Raw genomic sequence first — 22846 nt, 5'->3', positions numbered from 1 at the left:
ACTAGAGACGATTAGAGATTTACACTATTTGCTGAAGCCTGAGGGAGAAAAAAAAAAAAAAAACCTTCACCAATCATGTTGACTGTTAATTTCTCTGTCAATACACCAAGAGAAAAGAAAACCAAGACAGCGGCTGGTAATGCCTTTTGTTATTTAGCCTGCTGCAAATTACTGCAGTGATTTGGAATGTGCTGTTATTCCATTTGTACAATAAGACAGATAATCACTTTATGCAAACAGGGGAAAACAGTCTGTGCAGCAGTGCTGTTTGGTCCGTGTTCAAAAATACATTCAGGTCGATAGCACATACATTTTCATTATATTACATATGTGGTCGAGTGAGAAATTGGATCGCACACACACACTTTATTTTATGAGGGTTTTATTCCCCGACTGCCCATTGAATATGCACAGCATTAATGAATAAACAAACAAAAACTGAGATTGGACATATTACAAAAATAGACAATATTAATGGCTTGCTGAATAAAAGAAAAAGCACGCACACAAACATTTCAAGCCACAAATCTCCACATATAACATGCATGAACGATAACCTGAACAATCCAATGCAATCCATCAAACGTTCATGGATGCACACAGAAGGCAACACAGTAAATATTCCCTCTAGACAGCATAAACAAATAGTGATTTTACTGTCTTGGAGTCAGCCTCAAGCATTCTGGAAATATACGTCACATTTAAAGGGACAGTGTGTAAGATTTAGACCGTTTTTCATTACGGACAGCAAGAGGGTTGAGGCAGGTTAAATATTAAAAAACAACCATTTTACCCCCCATTTCAACCATTTAGTCGTCAATGAACTTTAAGCGCATGTATTATACAATACCAATTCCTCACCAAAAACACTCCCATAGTGTTTTTACTTTAATTCATTCATCTCGGAGCATTTTTGCTCATTACTGTGCTCTCAGTACCAGCCCCGCACAATCTGAGAAAACAACAGTTTCCTCACTTAGTCAAGTCATGAGTAGCACCCATAATATTTAAGAATGGAAAGATAAGCTTTAAGGCAGGGGTGTCAAAGTCAAATTGGACAGGGGGGCCAAATGGAAAAACAACTACAAGCCGAGAGCCGGACTATTTGAATGTTTATTTAAAAAAAAAAAAAAAAAAAAAAAAAAGCAAAAACACTGCACATAATCTAGTGAACCTAATGGACACCACTGAAAAACCTGACAAATACATTACTAAATGATTGGATCGGATAAATAAAGCTATATTGCAGAGGTGGACACTTCATCAGCAATGATAGATGTCCGTCGCCAACAGTCACCCGTTTTGCCGACAAATGACAGGAATGCTAAAAAAACGCAAATGAAAAATGTCAGAATTGCAATTTTTATTCGTTGTTGCAATTGTTGGCATTGGCAAGACATTACGTCAGATGTCCGTCAGCCCATTACCCCTCTTTTTGCTTTCTGAAATATATTTCAACTGGCTTGTATGTGTAGCTGCCATATTGCTGTTTCTATCTAGTCCAAACAATCAGCCTGCAGTCAATGTGACTTTACAGTACCACCAAGCAGTGGAGAAATGTGTTCAGTTGAGTGAAAAACCTGAGTTGGTTCAATTCACCACTTGTCATTCGCAAATATAACACAGCTGACTTTACCGGAGATTCCTTTGTAGTTGCTCCATTTCTTAGTTCTGGTTTCTGGTTTCTTGCTGATAAGATCCTGGGAATGCAGAACACATTTTTTTAATTCTTTCTCTGATTTGTTCTTGGCAAGCAAAAGCAACATAGACGTTTTTATTTTCCTAATTAAAGACATTTTTTTTTGTAAATTCAACCTCAGCAATTCTTTGTTTTACTTGTAGTGTATATATGACAAAATATTTAGACAAATCAGACAAATGTTAATTAAACCGTCTTCTGTAGTTGTAGGGAAGGCAGTTATAAATGAGAATGGACATCCATAATTTGGGTGTCATGTAAAGCATAATAATGCCATCCAGTGGACATGATTGCTAATTGCACTCTTGTCCCCTGCATTCCTCAAATTTGGGGTAGTTAAACCCTTTAGCTGGCGTTGTTTCCGTGTTTCTGTTACTGTGGTGTGTTTCACTTGCAGTACAACTGTAGAACCACAGACATGGTGTTAACTTTAAGTGTAAGCACTAAAACAGAAAAATAATTAGTGTGAGTGCAGACAGAAGTAGACTAGTGCCTGATGAAGAACATACCAGAAAAAGTAAAGTCAAATGTCAACCTCTAGTGGTGGCGGAGGGTTGGCCAAAAATACACCAATGGACTGACGGACTGACAATTTCAATTTCACCTGGCTTGAAAAAATGCGGGACCGACGATGACGGAAAGGGGTTGGGGCTCAGATGAATGACGAATGTCGGACCGACAAACAAATTCAACTTGCATACCTCTGCTTAATTGTCATATGGCTCATTCAGTCATTTCAAATTTTAAACAGCAGTGGCGGTCCGTGCATTTCACACTTAAGCCTTCAGTGAATGGACTCCTCATGCACACGTACACAGGCTTTTTTTCAGAGCATTTAAACATCAATAAACCCGCATTAGCAATTAAAGCTTATCATTATACGTGCCAATTTATTTACCTTTGAGTGGCGCTTGTTATGCCCATATTCCCTAGTAAGGGTACCCTAGGCTAGGCTAGCTTCGTATTTTTTTATTATCTCCAGCTTCGTTTCTGTATAAATCATCTTCTTACTTCTCTCTTTAACATCACTAGCAATCTTGGGACCCATGGCTAAACCTTTCAAGTTTGAATTAAGCAGTAAAATGCACTATAAATAGGGTTTTGTAACCGCTCATGATCAAACAAAGCTATACCGCTATTTTGAAGCGAGTGAGGCCGACCAATAGCAGACCAGCATTGTAGTGACACGTTGCAGGGAGGCAAGTTTGACAGCAACTGAAAAAAAGTGCAATTACCTAAAAACGCTGCAGGTGGAGACAAAACAACACAAATACAGCCAAGCGCCTAGGGTCATGACAGTTGTTTTTGTCGCAAAGCGGGGAAAATACCATAATGAGGCAATAGTGGAGTGCTTCTATTGCGGTCAAACTATTGTGAACTGTGAATATTCCAGACATTTTAGTTTCAATTTTTTTAAGTCTACATCCGGAGATAACACATTGAGGTATTGGTGGGTAAATGGTGCAATATTGTAAAGGTTGATGAATAGCTGGTGTTCCAATTTTAGTGTTTCGTCCTGTATTTGTCAAAACAGTCTGCCCAAAATCACCCTAGTTAGTTTTAAGGTAGGGGTGTTTTTGGGAATGGATGTGACATCAAGTCGTTGACAGGGCCATTCCTTGCCGCAATGAGTGATATGCAAGATCGTTGTAAAGTCAAGAGGAAATGGCCCAACATGGGTATTTATTTGAGGCAGAGAACACTGCTGATTCAGAATCCGGCAATGAAATTGGCAAGACTGGTTTGTCAGCGGTCAACGGTGCGTTGCATTGCAAAAAACAATTTAGTTTACCTTGTAGCAGATTAAAATGATTAAGTACACTATTGTCAGGTGAAAGAACTTCCACGAAAACTTTAAAATAGAAGCTTACAATGTTTTGGAGGTACACTTTACCGGTGTGCCATCATCCGCAGAGGCTGGCAAACTTTATTTGCATAGCGCATTTTGCACAAAAAAAATGCAGCTTTGCTTTACTTTATCTGTAAGTCTGCTCGAGTAAGCGCTCCTCCTCCAAGGTTTTGAATAGGCTCTGGAATGATTCAACTTAGCTCACCTTTAGAGATCAAAGTTATCCTTTTTATAAATAGATTGCAGTGGGCTCTCAGCGATGATGACCCAATTCCGACATCCATTTTTAATTAGCGTTACTGTAGTCAGTTGTTGCCGTGCTGAATTTATCTCATGTTCACTCCTATGGAGACATTCGCTGCAGGGACAACTCAAACATCATTTTGCGTCATTCTCTTTTTGAGTCTTTGAACACAACCGCGTTTAGTGCATAGGTTACTCATGTGCATCCACCCGAAAGCAAAGTAAAAGTTGACACAGTGTGAACAACCAAGCCCACAGTAGTAATCAATACCATTCTTTGTGTGTATGTGTATTGATCGCTGCAGGTCTCTCTCACAAGCACACAGTGGCACTTCAAGGGTTTTGGAGAGCATGTTTGTTTTCTCATGCTGACTTTCAGCTAGAAACAGAAAAAAACTGTCATGCAATGCATTTTTGATACAAATATACAGTGTTGAGGAAAAGTATTTGCCCCTTCCTGATTTCTGTCTTGCATATTTACTAGTCGCAAATGTTTGATTTCACCAAACCAATATGGTTTTATGGTATAATGTTGAAAAGTAATTGCCTCTTGAAGCTAATTGCAAGTTGTGCCACCTTTGACAGGAATAACTTCAATTAAAGTGTGCAATAATTGATGATGGTTGCGCACACCGCTGTAGACGAATTTGGGATCACTCTTCTTTGGAGAATTGTTTCAACTCTGCCATATTGGAGGGTTTTCTAGCATGAACTGCCCATCTCAAGTAGATTTAAAATTGAACTTTGACTTGGCCACTGGAAAACCTCGAGGTAAGTCCACCTCGAGGTTTTCCAGTGTGTTTTCCAGGGTGCTGGTCTGTTTCTGATCCAAGAGCACTTGAGTTTGAGGGAACAAACTGGCGTTCTCCTCATATGCATAAACAGAACTCATGGAAGGGGCAAACACTATTTCACAGCACTGTATTGGTGTTTTTGGAGTCTCCTGAAAGTGTTTATTGTGGAGGTACATGAGTTCACTTTATCTATTTACTCTCGATTGAATGATGTCATTACTGTTCATTTTGACACTGTAAAATAGAATTTGTTGTTGTTGTTGTGTCTTTGTTTATTTAATACCATTCATTTCAATAGGAAAAGGAGGTTATATACCAATGATTTGAGTTATAACTGTGGTCATAAAATGAAATAAACTTATAATTCAAGGTTGCAATTCATTTCCTATCTTTACTATAAGAAAAATATTTGGAGGAAAATAAAAATCAGAAATCACTGAAGATTGTCCAAGAGGTTTAGTACACTTGATCTTCCAGTGTGGTACTGTAAATATATTGGCTGTACATCATCACCTTTAGCATTGCAATTTTCTCAACATTGGACTGACTGTTGAATGTATCATATAAAGCAACCCCTTAAGCCAAAAGTAAACGTCCTCTCCAGGTCTAAAACTTTGCATTACTTGAGGAAAAGTTTTGACTTCCAAGTCTCTCAGTTGTGTGAAGGTCTATAAGGTCCTTCTTTGATGCACCCCTCTCTCATGACTCAACTGCTTTTAAAGCGGCAAAATCAATAAGAAGTCCAGCATTTCACGCCTCTCCAGTGACACTGTTAAGAGACATTCTAAGAGTCAGACAAGTCCTATCAGGTCACTTGTGAACCCATTCAATCTACACAACCATAGAAAAATTTGCACCATGGAGTCATGTCTGAAATAAACTCCAAAAACCACACATTTATCGCCTGGTGAATAGATTCCGGAGGTTATCAACAATGCATCCCCCTTCATATAAAAGTGGAGATGAACACCATTGGCTCCACTGACAGCCGATTTTACATGCTCATTATGTGAAGACACTGGTGGTCCTGTCAGAGGTAATAGGCTGATCGACTGTGCTCGGGGGAGAGACACATCCTCAGAGTGAGAGCGATCTATCATTGTCTCACAGTGAGACGGTGAAAACTTACCTCAGACCTCTTGTTAACATGATGCGCCCATGAAATTAGAGGTAGAGAAGAACCTCCAACACGTACGCCCCAAAATGCTAAATCAATCCAACATTGACACACAGAAAAAAAATCAAAGACTTGTAATTCAAACACAGTTGTATGAGATTACAGCTCAGAGAACCTCACAAGTGTATTTTGCTTTTACATTTGTGTTTTGTTTTTACATTTGTGTATTTTCTGATACCACGATAGAAAAAGAACAGTTGATCATACAGTGGCATGGAGTTGTTATTATATACTCAGAAATTAAAGGGGCTTTTTGGCCAGGATTGTCTATTTTTTATGAACAACCTCAAACAACTTCCATATTGCTCACTCTTCCCAAGACATGTAAGAACTGAATAAAATGTGTCCATTCAAAGTCAATGTGCATACATTGCTAATAATGTCTAAAAACGGGGATCAACCGTCCCCAAAATTATATGTGGACACCTCAACTACTGCAGGTTCATTCAAAATATCACAACTATTAGCCACATCGATGGCACACTAATGAGAGAAGGGAGGACAGGAGCAGTGCATACAATTCTGTCATTTGGAATCTGTTTTCTTTGATAAGTAACCAGGAGAGGCAATCACAATGTGTTCTGAGAGGCGTTTGTAAGCCTAATTGCTCGCAGGTCTTTATACATGTTTTAGATGTTAATTCATTTGTATTAGTTTGATTTACATTTTCTCCAGACTCCACTAGGGGTATACTCATAGCAGTATCCCAAAATGACTCAACCAAAGCGGCAACTTGGCTGTAAAGTCGGTCCCGTTGATGAAGTGATAATTAAACCTGTATCCTTTTTAACATTACCAAAAGAAAAAAGCAATATGAATCAACTTTCGACAACTGTTAAGTGTTTACAGTATATAGGTTCAAGCTTAGATTGGACGAGCCAAATTGCTATGGAGTAAGATTGCGGTCTAAAAGACGTATGTGTGTTTATAACCATTCAAATCCATAGTTTAATCCTTCGTATCTGTAATATTTTTTGGGTACGAGTCTTAATTGTGTGTGTGAAATTTTTCATTGTGGCTGATAACCAAAATTGTGTGCGTTTTAATTAATTTATTGTGACTACAAACGGAAAAAAAATCAAGCGTGAATTAATACAAGTTTCACTCTGGCAACTACAGAAGTTCACTATACACCACTTTACGTCTATGCTTGAACCTTTTGTGTGGATTGCCGCCCGTGGATACAACTCTCTCTTCTGTGACTGAGTAACAATATACAAATTGAGATTAGGTCAAACCAAGCTACCAGGGAAAGCAAGTCTACAAGTCATCCACCGCACATGCGTCAAGCAGCTTGGCGAAAGCGGATGCTCATGGCTCGGAGAACAGAGCTTTTTTTGAAACTGTTCAGAAGACATCCACCATCACAGAAGATAGTCTTTCTTTTATGTTTTTTGAAATTACCCTAAACGCTTTGGCAGATCAATACATGTTCGGGCTTCCACTCTTCCATCCAGTTTGTATTCTAAATTAAATATAGTCACAGATAGAACAGCTTTTGAATAGATCCTCTTGTTCTGTGTTTTTTTTTTAATTCAATTCACTTGCAGATCAATGTTTAAGTTATCAACATTTTGATGGAATTGTTAGGTAAACAAATGTTAATGAGAGCAGAATGTTTTATAATTGTTCATTATTTGAAGTAGGCACCCTTTTGCCCAAACCCAGATAACAGCTTTGCATATCTTGGAATTTTCTCAGTAAGCTTGTTGATATGGATGTGTATAAGTGAATTTGAAGGTGTTTCCAAACCTCTGACTGTATGTAGTAGTCAGTGCTTCCTTCTGGGGCTCCAACCAGCCATCATCGGAGCAGTGGAAAATTCAATAGTAATTAATTTAGCATTACTATCTTGTCCTGACACCATGATTAGTGAGTCACCCTTGAGCAGCAAGAAAGGAGGAGTCAGAATCAGCCATAAGGGATCATGGGGGATTAGCTACATCGTCAATGCAGATGCAGGTTTGCTTTTCTGTCCTCTGTGCACTTCCGTGGCTTCTGTTGTTTTTTGCTTCTTAATTAGTCTGTCGGGGGACTGTCAAACTAAAACAAATGCAACAAAATCATTGAAGAACATATATGGCGTAGGGAGGGTCATTTTCCCAACTTCTACTTCGTGGAGCTACTGACAGATGTTTGAACCTCAGTGGAATTCGCAGAGTAAATGTTAATGTGCCATGACCTTTAAAGCCCTTAAGATTCCAGTTTCACTGACATATGCGCTCTGCTCACCCAATAATGGGAATTGACATTTAATTGATGCTGGGGAAGCTGTGGATTACAGTCCTTGTTCTGATACGTTTGTGTGCATGACAGAACAATTTTGTATCAGTGTCAAATGTTGCTACAAATTCACATACATTTTCCTTGCCAATACGGTATAAATGTGAATGTGTGAAAAAAAATTGACGTACATTTGTAAATTGGATACTGTGCTTAACGCTACACAGCAATTTACCTCAGTATCAATGACATGCCTATATCTACATATACACATCTTTAGGATGGACGCATTTCACATTTCATTTAACTTTAAAGGGAAGTCAACACAAGTTTCCTATGCATTTTCTAGTCTAAACATGGCACTTATTAATATTGTGTTGATGGAACATGATTTAAGGACAGCTCTGTGAAAGAGTGGTCAGCACGTCCGCCTCACAGTTTAAAGTTCCAAGTTCAAACCCACCCCGCTCCGGCCTTCCTTTGTGGCGTTTGCATGTTCTCTCCGGGCACTCTGGCTGGATTTTTGTGCTTAATTCATATTCCACAAACAAAGTATTAACCAGAATTTTATGTTAAGACTAGTGGGGGCACATGCAACATATTATTGTGCGGAAAAGCTTTGGATTGACGTACATTTGAAAGGTGAAATACTCCTAAACCTTGGAAATTACCTGTCTTTTGACATATTCTCATGTCACATTCCTCCATTCCTTTTGATCTTCAGATGCTTCCAAGACGGACGTCCCGGAAGACTTTGACATCGACATGGAAAACCCTGAGACTGAGAAGGCAGCTGTAGCCATCCAGTCGCAATTCAGGAAGTTCCAGAAGAAGAAACGTGACGAGAAGTCCTAGTTGGCCGCCACTGTGACCACACAGTGACATTTGCATGAGTCATACCTGTTTGAACTCCACTGGCTGTATGAGAGTTTTCGGGATGGTGAAAGAACGCAGTAGCTTGTTAAACATATGTCTGTGAAAGGAAAAACAATGTATTGTTGCAGTCGTATTTATAATTAATCACCAGAAGCATATGGAAGAGTATATGAGAAAGTTTTTTTCTTGACATATTTGTCTTTTAGATCACTAAGTAGTGTTTGTGATCTGATTTTTCTTCTTGTCCCAGCCTTGATAGTTCCCGAACGAGTAATTATTGTGTTAGTCGATGGATTAAAAGGTTTGATATAGTAACGATGGTTTTTAGTCAAATTAGCCTGCATCCCTTTCTAGCAGATGATTTCGCTATACCCGCATGTATACACCGAATGAATAAAGACTGTTTGTGGAACAAGTTTCCAGTGTGTGCATTATATGAATTTAAATTTTGTTGTACACTACAAGCAGGTTTGATTCCCAGCCACTGTCGGTGGGGAAACACTCTTCTTAAATGCGTTGTATCAAGCAATACTTTACAATTAGACAATAGATATGTCAATATTTAGACACAATTTTAATCAATTTTTAGTTCCAATGTCATACTGGATATGATGGATACAATGCAAACGTCTCCTTCTACATTGCCGGTGATTTACTCAGTCTCTTCATCATCTTTGGAACAAATCGGCAGTGGCATCATACAAACTCTGCCTGTGCTAACCTCCATTAGCTTACACTTGAGATGCATGGCATGAGTGACGATCCTGAAATACTGAATGTTGGCAAGCACCGTTATCTAGAGCCTGCCCAGGTCAAAAAGTCTGAGGAGGCAATTCAGAGAATCATTGCTGCTATCAGGGGCTTCGCAAACTCCTTAGGAGTCCTTGAGCAACGTTGTCCGTCCTGTCTAGCAACCGGATCTCCAATCGATCCTGAAGTTCAGGTTGTGTGTGTTGCGGGTCGAGGCTATTAACAGGGTACTCACAGAGAAGTTATTCAAAGAAAGCTGTGTTTCCAAGAGGAAGGCGTTAGCGGTCCACCTCCAGACACTGATGCGCAAGATGTCTCACTAAAACAAGTGGGTCACTTACATACATGTCCTGATTCAACTAAAAGGGTGAATCAGGTAAAAAAAACAAACAAAAAAAAACATCACAAGTCAAACACAGAATGCTGATTATACAAAAATGCCTGCATAAGGATTATAAAGTCAACTCCGTTTGCGCAGTCATGCTCAACTGTGTGCCAGATGACACTTTGAAACAGAATTTTGGTCTTTATCTCACTTTGCTGTGCATTGCTGATGTGAACTTGTGGTGACATTGCAACATCAACAGCTACTTGGCATCAAGATTGTGCTTACTGCATTACGCACAGGTATAGCAGAAGCAGAAGATTGTTTTGTCACCATACATTACATAATCTAAGTGATTATTCTTTCAATTATGTCTTCCATTCGGCCATTCATTTTCTAGAGCTGCTTATTCAAGGCTCGCAGGCTTGCCGGTGCCTATCCCAGCTGGCTTCGGGCAATAGGCGAAGGCACCCTGAACTGGATTCCAGCCAATTCCACACAGAGACGAACAACCATTCACGTACCCAATCTCACCAAAGTACAATTTGGTATGTAAATATTTTAACTAATCAAAAAATCAGATCAAATTTCATTTTTCAATAAAGTGTATCAAATACCCCCCATTTACTAAATATTAACAAAAAACAAGGAAGTAATTAAGCAATGTGCTTCAATGTGAAGCACACAAGAAGGACTGATATTATACTCAAACTTTCTGAAACTGATCCATTTACTGGATTGGTCATCCTTTTCCAAAAGCAGAGGTCTGCAAACTCCTTAAATACAAATAATAACAGACTTACATGAAAGACTTATAGAAAGCGGTTAATTATTGCCGAAGATTTTGGACAATATGAGGTTAAAAAAAGCACTAAACAATTACATGTCCTCGATTATTGGAATAGTTGATTAATTTGGTAGATCACTACTTCATTAATTAACAGGAGGTATACAATACCAATCAGCTTCCTATGCCCTTTGGGACGGTGCCCAAATGAGCAAATTTGGAGGTTGGAAAGCAGTGAAGTTGGTGTATCTGACATGTCGATTGATTTGTAACAGCTGTTAACTGTCGACTCAGATACAGTAGCATTTATCAGCCAAACTTTACTCTTTTTGTCATGAGTTATCCCAGGACTCTGGCGAGTTAAGGACCCCAACCAGACATTCTGAGATAATAGTTTGTAAAAGTTTATTGAACGGAAAGTGCACGCCAAGCATGGAAACAGAAATAGTCCAAAACTGGCCAAGTACAACAAAAACCACAAAGTACCAACATAAAGAGAGACTAAACTGTCTAGGAGAATGAGTCCAACAAGGAGGCGACGCCACAAGGGAGTTGGGGGTCTGCAGGAGAGCAACCAGGACAAAGTAGCAACAGAAGTCATCAATAAGCAAAAAGTCCAAAAGAGCAAAGTACAAACCCAAATAGACACAAAAGCGTAGGGAACACTGGAGAATTCACTTGGCAGCAGGAAGCGTGGCGAAGGAACACCCCAGTGTCGCTCTCCTGTGATGGCCACCCTTATAATGCCCTTGATGACAAACAGGTAACAGGTGTGCATGAGCGGCGAACCAGCTCCTTTGTGGCAGAAGCAGTACCTCGCCAAGACACAAAGAACAAAATAAGACAAGACATGGCAGGAATGTGACACTTTTTCCCTGTAATTAAAAAAAAAAAAAATGGTGCAGTTACATTTGTAAGCAAAACAACGCAAAACTCACAAAGTGACGTGAGATTTTCATTAGCTTTGGAACTAGCATTAGGTAAATATTCTTTGCAAACGGCATGGGCCAGACCCCAACACGTGGGTTTTCCTGCTTAATTTATGTTCAACAAAAATAATATTAGCAAACCTTGTTTAGAAAAATGGGGGCATGTAGAGCCTATTATTCCACAGAAAACATCTGACTTGACTAACCCCTTAAATAAGATTGCTTCACACATTCACACACTCTTTTTAGGTATGTTGCATTTATAACTTTCTCATTTCTTTATTCTTGTTTACAGCTCTTTGTGTACCACCACAGAGCAATCACACCTGTCAGCTTCTCATAAAGTCATAGATTTAAGCCCAGCTACATTACGTAATTCATGCAGTATTTCTTCTCACCTGTTACAAATGGTATGGGCTTTTTCCAAAACAAAAATAAGAAAGCAGTTTAAGAAATCAAGGCAACAATTGAGAGTCCCAAACCATATAATCCTGTCTCGGACGAAGAGAAGACAGAAGTGGAAGATAAATTAGAACCTGTCTCTAGACCATTGGATGATTCTCTCTCCTTCCTTTGTTGAGGTATCAACTCAGAAAGCAGTCACGAGAACAGGCAGCGTTTGAAACATAAGCCGTTTCCATCAACAATAACTTGAAAGTGGGAGAAGAGGATATAGAGTATGAGCATTACGACGAGGATGACAGACTATAAATTCAAGAAATAGACTTATAAGTTATCCCCAGTGATGATAAGGATGAATTCAGTAGTTTAGGTCAATGTTATTTGGGTTATTTGGTAAATGCTAAATGCTTATTTAAAAAAAATCAATCAATCAATCAATCAAATTTTATTTATATAGCCCTAAATCACCGAAGTCTCAAAGGGCTTCACAGAATGAAAAGAGGTCGTACAGAGACATCTTTTCAGTATAGGGTACACAACAGCATCCCCTGTCAAAGCTCCCAGAAGGGGAAGGAAAAAAAAAAAAAAAGAAGAGTTGTTGCCAAATAATTTTTTGTTCCGTTTTTATCCGCGATATGAAACAAAAACAAACACACAAAAAATTAAGATGTTCTGAAGTAAAATAATTATTTCATTGCCTCCCCAGTGCCAGATATGTTTAGGAATATATGTTCCTTTGTCCCTGTGGGTCATTTTCATCAAATGGTGTGTCATTTTTTTATATCGTCTTTCAATTTTCAGGTACAGGTTGGGTGCAGTTGGGTTAAATATGAAATCTTTTAGACATTATTTCAGCTTGTTACCCATGAGATCAGTGATGTAACATGGTGATGGACCCCAGTGCAAAAACTACTTTGTGTCCCCCGATGCATTCTTGTCCCGGGCTGCTTCTTAAATAAGTCTTTATCTTTCCCTGTCTCAATTCATACAAAAGTTATACAACACGCTTCCGCCATTTTGTCCTGTTCTCTGTCTTTGCCTTCTTCACATTCTGGGTCAAGGTCATCCTACACACCACCATCCTATGCTGCCTGGCTACACCTTCATCTACCACTACTTTGCAGTCACTGGTCTCCTTAAGATGCATTGTCTACACAAGATGTAGTATATCCACTTTTAAAAAGAAAGAAGGTGTGGTGGTTATAAAAAAAATATAAACTGAGATGGCATCATGAAACAAAATATCCAGACAAAGACAAGAATATGGACAGGAAACCAAGGAGTTGAAATAATTAAACTATAGCATCAGCCTTTTCCACCAAGGCATCAAATTACACCAACAACCTTTCTACACAAGAATGGATCACCAAGTCTGACAGAAAAAAAACATCAGCATACTCAAGGTATGTTTCTACATAGAATAATTCACCAGGAAGCACTTTGTAAAACCGTGTTGTAGCTTGACCACATTGCGATACCCGTTACCTTTATTATAACAAAGGGACCATTGCCGCTAACGCTGATCTCACTGAGTTACTGTACATTCCAATGTCCGCTGGTTAAGTTTCGGAAAAGTATGTCAATGTGTGTAGGCACTCAAGCAGGAGATTATTTCATTTTTAGAGCTAAATGTCAGACAAATCATTTGCTCATTTCTCCACAATGGCTATGTTAAAAGAGGCCCCGCATCATGTGGAAAAATTGAGGAAATCACTGGATAACCTGCATTTGAAATCCTGCAGTCAGTTTTGTGATTTAGGAAAAAAATACATAAAACTTAAGCTGGTGTCGTATCTCTTCTCAGAAGACCCGCAAACAGAGTCACAGGAGTTGCAGTTTGAACTAATTGATCTCCAATATGACATGGTGGTAAAGGACATGTTAAACTCCCTGAAACTAGAAGACTTTTACCATTACCATACATAAAGAGGATGGCACAAAGGATGCTGATGTTGTGTGAACAGACCTTTAAGTGTGATGAACACAAACAAATCACCCCACAGAGCCCAGATGAGTGATGAACACCTCAGATCTGTTCTGAGAATTGCCAAAACAGAATTACCACCAGACTTTCATGCACTGGCTAAAATGGGTTAACAACACATTTGCCATTAAAAATGTATGTTTATAAATGCTTTTGCTCTGTTTATATCTGATATGTACTGGTAACAAATACTGTTTTTATATGTATCTTGTTGCTGACCAACACTGAGACATGGAGCCTGTCACAAGCACTGGACAGTACAGAACTCATGGCCAAAATCCAACAATTCACACTTTTCTAAAACCAAACAACTTTTACCAGTCAAGTAGAATGCAGGATGAACCAGAGGCAGGCAACTTACATTTTTTTTTGCTGGTTCGACATTTGGCAGTCTTCAGTGCCTTGTCCCCCTTACGTCGTCAGTCCGCAGGTCCGTCGGCAACTTCGGCGAACCCCTCTTTCCGTTGCGTCATCGTCAACACAAAACATGATCATTAGTGTAACACAAAAACAAAGTCAACTCTGCGTGTTAACCCAAGGCTATAATACAACATCATGTTGATTAACCCACATCTGAATGAATGCAAGTGGGATGACTGCAATTGGAAATCCTATCCACTGGATGGCATTATCAACTTTTCTAGATGAAAGTTTTTAAAACTACATTCAAATTTGTCTAAATTTTATCCGTCACATACACTACAAGTAAAGCAAAGTATTGCTGAGGTTGAATTTACTAATAAAGGTCTTTAATCAGGGAATGAAAGGACTTCTACCTTGCATTTCCTGGCCAAGAGCCAATCAGAAAAAGCAGGCAAATCTGTTCTGCCACCCATTCGTTACTTGAAAGAGTTACCAGCATGCAGTGGAAACGCATCCAAGAATGCTCTTATTTACAAGGAATTTTTTGATGTAAAACATATTTAAAAAGCAAAATAACACAAACGATCTATTAACACTTAATTCTAAACTTTTGGTCTGCGAGATTGAGTACAGCAATCATTTTGGTTCATGAAACCAGGACTAAGAAAGGGAGCATTGACAAAGAAATCTCCAGTAAAGTAATCATGCCTGTCAGCTAAAATATATTTCATGAAGCAAAAAGGGGTGTGGAGGCTGACTGATGATTTCTTATCAGGTAAATGCATTGTAAAAATGATCTTGAGAGTGAGTGTGGACGTTTTATACTAAAATCTGAATGGGACACACACATCTTTCATCACAATATGGAGCTGAAGCAGTTTGAAACTTGCATGTGTTCTGAGTCAAACCGGCGGAAAATTTAGTAAGGACCATTGCGGTTATAAATACATGCTGATATATGCAATACAAATGGGGGCATTTGCACTGAGGGTGAGACTGCAAAATTCATGTCATGCCTTCTGTTCTGCTTGAAGAGAAGCTGTTGGACAGTGGTTATTGAGGATGTGAATTTCCTTTTGCACTCACAGTTAAATGAAAGCAATATTCAATGTGGATGCTTCATCGATTTGGAGCTTATCAAACGAAGCTTGTGTGATAAGGTGGCCCATAAAGCGATGCTTATGGAATTTCAATTATGTTAATGTTGTGCTGAAAGAATCAATTTCACACCCTGATGATAGTATTAAAATGTAATTATTTGTGTAGGTTTAAAAAAAGTAATTTTACTGATTGTGTTACACACAGTTAGACATAAAGCATTGCCATGTACAGAATGTAGTTTTGTATCCACTCATCTTGCATCACATCATTGCCATATATTTACTTTCAGTCATCACATTTACGCAAGATATTTGTGGCCTGTCACTTGCTACAGCGCTTTGGTGAAATGAAACTATTTAAAAAAAACTTAACGCGGAATAACGCACTGCTTGCTTGTGTTCACTTGTCCAATGGTATTAGTGGACAAGTTGGACTCCATCATCTTTTTAATGTGGGAACTCTCAAAATGGATTTGCTTGTATGCACAGACGTTATCTGTCTCATGGTCCAAAAGTCTAATTATTTGGTGTTTGCATAACAGAGCTGTTATTCTGATGTCACCAACAGTGATGAGTCTTTGAGTTTCTTAGTACTGACAAAAACAAAAATAACTCTCAAGACTGATAAATTCATCACATTTGCATTCGTGAAGTAGGACACACATTCGCACACACGCACACACACGCACGCACATGCACACACACACATTCCTTTGAACCCTAAACTATCTTCCGCACTAATTCAGTGGGATTATTATGCAATGGCTTTAATTACTCTTTATTTAAAGCCTAGTAACTCACAAAAAGCTCTATTTTGATGATTCAGTGAACAATTTCGCATTTAACACAAGTCCTGTTTGGGTATGTGTGATTAGATAACAGCTTTGGTTAAAAATAATGGACAATGGAAGATAATAAAGATCTAGATTCCCCTTCGCTGCATCTGGCCAGACTTTTGTCAAGTTTTTGAATGTATGTATTCTGTCCCACACCTAAGGTTGCACATTAATTTTTCATCCATCCATCTTCTACTGCTGTATTCTGAGGTTGGGTCGCGGGGGCAGCAGCTTGAGCAGGGAAGCCAAGACATCCCTCTCCCCAGCCACTTCGTCCAGCTCCTCTGGGATGATCCCCACGTGTTCCAAGACCAGCCGAGAGACATAATCCCTCCAGCATGTCCTGGGTCATCCTCCCTGTGGACAATGCTCGGACCACCTCACCAGGGAGGTGTTTGGGTGGCATCTGAACAAGATGCCCGAACCACAACAGCTGGCTCCTCTCAATGCAGAGGAGCATCGGTTTAATGCTCAGCCCTCCTGGAAGACAGAGCTTCTCACCCTGTACCTTTCTCACCCTGTACGGAAGTAACTCATTTGGATCCAGGATCTTGTTCTTTCAGTCACAAGCCACACCATAAGTGAGTGCAGGAACGTAGATCGACCAGTGAATCGAGAGCTTCACCTTTCAGCTCAGCTCTTTCTTCATCACAACAGCGTCCGCTGCACCGATCTGCCTGTCGATCCCCCGTTCCATCCTACCCTCACTCGTGAACAAGACCCCAAGATACTTAAACTCCTCAGCTAGGGGCAGGACCTCATCCTCAACCCGGAGAGGACACTCCACCCTTTTCCGACTGAGGACCACGGTGCTCAGATTTGGAGGTGTTGATCTTCAGCCTAGCCGCTTCACACTCTGATGCGAACCGAACATTTGTTTTTCTTTTTTTGTTTCTTTTTGTGATTTGCATTTCAGGGATTCTGCCAAATCCAACACCATTGTAAAATTTAGACTTCAAAGGTGTCATCCAACAGGATTGTGCCAAGAAAAGGAAAAAGACCTATAATGATCTATTGAAAGTGCCATGCATTAGTCCTTTTGTCCTGTGAGTTTCCCTCCCTGGTGGCTGGAGCAAGTGATAATGATCTGATGCCAAAAGAAGACTTGCATTGTCCCGTCTCTATGTCTAAAATCATTATAATAATATTCTCAGAAAATAAGTAGGCCCGCTAGATTCACCATATTTTCTTACATGGGAACCAATAAGCAGTCTTGGGCAGGTTACTTCAAAACTGTAATGCATAAATTACTTTTTAGTGATGACAAATGACGGGATTGCCCCCGCAAAAATCGCAAGTTAAAACTGTTGGAAGTGCAAACGGGAATGCTCAAACAAAGATAAAAAGTGAAGTAAAATGTTGGAAGTGTAGTTTACTCATAAATTCACCACACCCCTTTTGGGTAGCTAACTATGATTTACCTGAGTTATATGATTATCTACTAGGTAGAAGCATCTTTATAGTGCTAATTTCAAAATAATCTCCTGTCATGCAACAAAGTTTTACTTGCAACAGCACGAAGCACTGGAGAAAATATACAATTGAGTGATTTGAAGTACCTTGTTTTATTCCCTGTTTCAAAGCTAAAACACAGTTGACTTTCCCAGAGATTTATTTGTAGTTGCTCCCTTTTTTATATCTGGTTTAAAAAACCAAAATTCATATTGTACACAATCGCTCCAACCAAAAGTTAAAAGTAATGTTTAGAATTAAGTGTTAAGAGATTTTTTTGTGTGTTATTTTGCTTAATTAAATTAAATAATGTTTTACAAGAAGAAATGTCTTGCTATTAGAGCATTCTGGGATGCTTTTGTACTGAAGGCAATAATAAAGATGCAGATTAACTATAAAATCAGAGTTTATATTCATTTTGAGTGCAACTGTTAAATTGATAAAAAAATAGGATGAATGCAGTCAGAAGGAAACGTACAAATTAAATGCCCTACAAAGATGTCAGACCAGGAAAAAAAAGCTAAATTTATTCCACTAGTGGTGACAGAAAGGTGGGCAAAATACACTGTCGGACTGACGACTTTTTCGCGGCTCGAAAAAATGACTGACCGACGATGACGAGGCTCTGACGAATGTTAGACCAGCAAAATATTGTAAGTTGTCCATATTTCGTAATTACATTACTTTTGTAATGCATTTCTCCCAACACAGGTGGCTGGATAAAGAGATAATGGTCTGCTGCATTGTCTTGTCTTCATGTATAAGATCATAAAATTTGCTCAGAAAACAAGTAGGCCCTCTAGATTCATCACCTTTTCTTACACGTCCGTCAACTAATATACAGTAGCAAAGGACGACAAGAACACCAATGATTTTCCCATAGATGTGGTCACCTATGATGGCATTTGATCACTAGTCGTTGCTTCTATACTGTATTGCTCATTGTCACAGTGTACACCTGATCTCAGTCCCGTGATATCACTCTCTGGAATGAATTATTGAGTATTCATGGAGGTGTGCGACTGTGTGTGACAAAAATATACACTGGTATAGGCTGCAGGGTCATCCTTGATGTTGTCTCACTTCAGACTTTTTCGTGTTCTTCACCTGCTGAAAGGTTTGCTGCTCAGCTATGTTAAAACATACTTGATATTATAGTGCCATCTGTTGACCAAAACAAGAAGATAAGGAGGAATCTTTCGGAAAGGTGTCGTTCAATTATTTATGCAAGGTAGTCATTCTGAAGTTAAAATTAACTTTGAGGTGGTCTTTATGGAATACTCCTCTATGATCATCACATTTGCATACAGGATTAAAAAAATCCCCAATTAATATTATATGCACATGGAAATGTTGAAATCGTCCTGTGTGGGTTTGCTTCTAAATCGGGTTCACAGGAGGCTATGCTCATAGGTGTGAATATGAGTGTGAATGATTGCATGCAAGTTGGCTGGCGACCACGTGTGAGATATGATAGGCTCCATTTGATCAAGTAAAGTGACCCTGAAGAGGTCAAGCGCTACACAAACATTATCTTATTGAATTATATTAGTCCTGTCATGTATTTGGAGGATTTTGTTCCGAACAGTAGTAACCGCTTTGACAGTAATTATTCAAACAGTAAACAGAACATTATTTTGTTGGTTAATTTATACTGTTAGTTGCTCGGTTGTGTCATTTGATATGCCAACCTCAATCGTAGCATTTACAACTGAAAAATGAGGGGAAAAATAATTTAATCCAGAATCTACTTAGTTTGGCCAGTACATAAAAACATGGGTTCATTGAGGCCTGTTAGTCAAGCTTGTCATAAAGGTTCGAATAAAAGGGCTTGCAAACACACCCGGTCAAAAACAATCAGAAATGTTGGGTTCAAGACAAAGGACTGCAAAACAAATGTGTGCAAACATGACTAAGGACTTTATTAACCAAATCATTTTCCCCATAATATCCACAAATAAAAGTGATCTCTTTATATATATTCACATTGTATATATTTTTTTTATAGTGACCCAAAAAAAGACCTTTCTTGTGGTTTCCTGCCATGCAGTCACCAGGAAAGTTTGAAAAACATCACGGTTGATCAACATTGGCATTAGTCTTCTCCATTGGTTTCTCAATGTTAAAAATCTCCTCGGTTGGTCAATCCTCAAACTTACCTTAACAATGAAAATAAATTATGAAAGCAATGGTCTCCTTCAGAGTACTTTGTGATCTTCCTCCATTCCATATTTTTTGTATATTTTCAGTTTTTTATATCTAATAATAGTAATCATAATAATAACTATAAATGTCCTTGATATAAATTCAATAGCACGTTTTCTCTATCTCAATTATTAAATAAATCATTTTGGCAATCCTCCTATGTCTTCATTTTAAAATAAAAGATAGTTGAGTCGAAAATAAAAGCTGTGACATCCCAATATAGTGCGAGAGAACGAAACGTGTCAACGCAACGGAAGAGAAAGAGAAATGAAAGGAGACGGACCCAGAGAACGAAGGAAAGAAAGAAAGAAAGAAAGAACAAAGAAAGACAGAAAGAAAGAAAGAAAAGAAAGCATCACCATCAGACGCATGTCAGAAACGTCTCTATATACAGCAAAGTGTCCACGGCGTGGCCGTCGCCCAACAGTGTGTTTGCAGAGTCATCCCAGTGTTATACCAGCGTGTAAGACTTGGCATAGGGGTTGTTGCTTTGTTTCAGGTGTCCTCTGGAGTCCAGCAGTGACTCCTGGGAGGTGCTGAGCTTAGCAGCCTGTGCTTGGGCCAGGTCCCCGGCTGGGGGGACTTCTGCTCGGACCTCACCCCGAGCCTCTCCCCGTTCCCGGACATCCCTGTGCGGGAGGGTGGACGCCGTTCCCGGCTGCCACTGCTGAACCTCCCTGGGCGTGGGAACTTCCATGGGGGTGGGCTCCATCGGAGGGGGTCTCTTCAGGGTGCGGCTCCTCTGGGGTTCCAGGCAGGCCTGCCCCGTGGCTCCTCCTGCGCCGCCTCTTGTTTCTCCTGTAGCACCGGTGGAACACCCGCCCACTCCGGGACCCCCTGCTCCGCCCGCGCCGCCGCTCGCCCCGCCACCTCGGGGCACGCCGCGGTTCAAAAGGAAGTCCATGCGGAGATAAGGTGGCAAGTGCACCAGCTCTCCACCTGAATAGCAACAAAACATCATAGACAGAGAAGACGGTTGAAGTCTACTTATTCAATCAGTTAAATGTCACATTGAGGTGATAGGGATTGTTTGGCATGGGATGAGGTCTACATTACAGGCATTCCAGCTCAATATTCAATGTGCAGTGGTAATTCTACTTCACAGGTGTCAAACTTGCCCGCCGCATCATTTTTTGTGGCCCGCACAATATTGTTTTTTGATTTTGGCTAAAATATCAAAACTTGCAAGTAGTCTTCAGCTTTTAAAATCTTGCGGGAAAGAAAACAACCATTATTTTCTTTCCAATCTCTCTTTTGAACTGTTTTTACCATCCTCTGATCTCAAGCCTAGCAAAGTGTGCGATGAGCAGACGAAATTTATTTGATTTGCTGTCATTCCCACCCTTCTCTATTTGAATGCCTCTTGTCACGAAAAATTCAGCTTACAAAACGCCTCGGCGGAAAAATTTTGTCTCCAGTAATGAGAGAAAATTCAAGATATGAAAGGCAACATTGTTGGCATATGAGACACGAGACACCAGAGCTCACGCCAGCATGACTGTGATGTATTAGGTTATCATTGATTGATATGTCGGCTTGCCCACAAAGGAGACAACAGTCTTCTGCATTGATGCTTATTGTGCTCTTCCACTTTACATCTTCACATTTATGCATATTAATCAAGTAGAATCAAGTTGATCACTAGTACGTTAGAAACATATAAACAATTTAAGCAGTTATAGAGAGTGAAATTCACAGACGTTTTATGTGACTGAAGTTTCATATTATTTTTGAACTCGTGTTGAACTTTTGAGTTCGACCTTGGATTCATAGGCGAAATAAAATAGCTGTGTGCTTGTGCTCACATTGAGTGACTACGTGTTGTTATTGATTGCTATATTTTTATAACCGAAGTTACTGATAGAGGATTGTTATTACTTTCACATCAACAACTGGGGAGGTTAGTTTGTTAAGAGAGGGGAAGGCATAAATTGTTGAGTTAGGTAAGGCGTCTCAATGGCGCAATGTGGGCCGAAAAGTATAATTATTTTAAAGTGTTAGGAGCATATTTTTTTTATTATTATTTACATGACATATTTTTATTATTATGCACTAATGTAATTCTAATATGTATTTGTTACCATTTTTGATACATTTTTGGGGGCTTGAAACGGATGAGGTAATTCACCTCTAAAAGGTCTCTCGATTTATGAAAGATGCACGTCACGAAATTACTTCCGGAACAATATAATTTCGGAAGTAAAAGTACCACTGTACTACTTCTATCTGCATATTCTAATATTATTGGATGCTGAAATGCTAAAAATATTTGATTAACCTTCAGCATCTTCTTAACTTGGTCTCCCCTAAATTTGTCACTTTTCCCTTTCCAGATGCATTCATTAGTCATCTGTTTCAGCTTGTTCATAAAGAACACACCCTCTACTTATTAAACCTCTCCACACCTGGCAGTTCTATAGGACTTCAGAGGTTGTTAAGTGTGTCTCCCAAAAAGTGCTTAGCTGGTGGTTTAGGTAGGTTAGGAATGTGTTCAAAAAGCACTTCGGCTTTGTAACGTGGCCAGATGGCGCACTTCAATAAAACATTTGTCCCACCAAGCGGGTAGCTACAGTCCTCACCAAATATAACACATTTCATCTTTTCACTATTTTTGGGTCATTTTCGTTGACATCATATTAGCCAAGGGATGGCACACTCCTGGTTTTGTGATAACTAATTGGTCCTGCCATGTTCAAATTGAAATATTGTTACCATCTGGGTGAAATTTCAGCTACCTTGTGTCTTTTTTCAATGCTTTGCTTTGATATGAAATGCCTTTATTGTAAAGATAAAAGGATTGGACAAAATACTGCACAATGGTTACATTTATTGTTCAAACCAGGAGAGTCAAC

At 39.3% G+C, this 22846-nt stretch overlaps 2 protein-coding genes across 5 annotated transcripts in view; one reads left to right on the top strand and one right to left on the bottom strand.

The window, feature by feature from the left end:
• pcp4b (Purkinje cell protein 4b) overlaps window positions 1–9278 on the top strand; it is a 48857-nt gene extending 39579 nt beyond the window's left edge. Inside the window, exon 3 of the mRNA XM_088426752.1 lies at window positions 8710–9278. Within this exon, the coding sequence (XP_088282878.1) occupies window positions 8710–8840 (131 nt within the window). The 3' untranslated portion in view covers window positions 8841–9278. The remainder of the gene's footprint in view (window positions 1–8709) is intronic.
• Window positions 9279–19686: 10408 nt separating this feature from the next.
• The window catches only part of dscamb (Down syndrome cell adhesion molecule b), a 155042-nt gene continuing 151882 nt past the window's right edge, over window positions 19687–22846 (bottom strand). For all 4 annotated transcript variants that reach the window (XM_088427068.1, XM_088427070.1, XM_088427069.1 and 1 more), the window contains exon 33: window positions 19687–20933. In XM_088427068.1, coding sequence (XP_088283194.1) covers window positions 20446–20933 — 488 coding nt within the window. In that variant the 3' untranslated portion in view covers window positions 19687–20445. The remainder of the gene's footprint in view (window positions 20934–22846) is intronic.

This window comes from Hippichthys cyanospilos, chromosome 11, assembly GCF_059441005.1.
Source record: "Hippichthys cyanospilos isolate Australia breed blue-spotted pipefish chromosome 11, RoL_Hcya_1.0, whole genome shotgun sequence".
NCBI lineage: Eukaryota > Metazoa > Chordata > Actinopteri > Syngnathiformes > Syngnathidae > Hippichthys > Hippichthys cyanospilos.
This window is presented reverse-complemented; position numbering and strand designations above follow the sequence as displayed.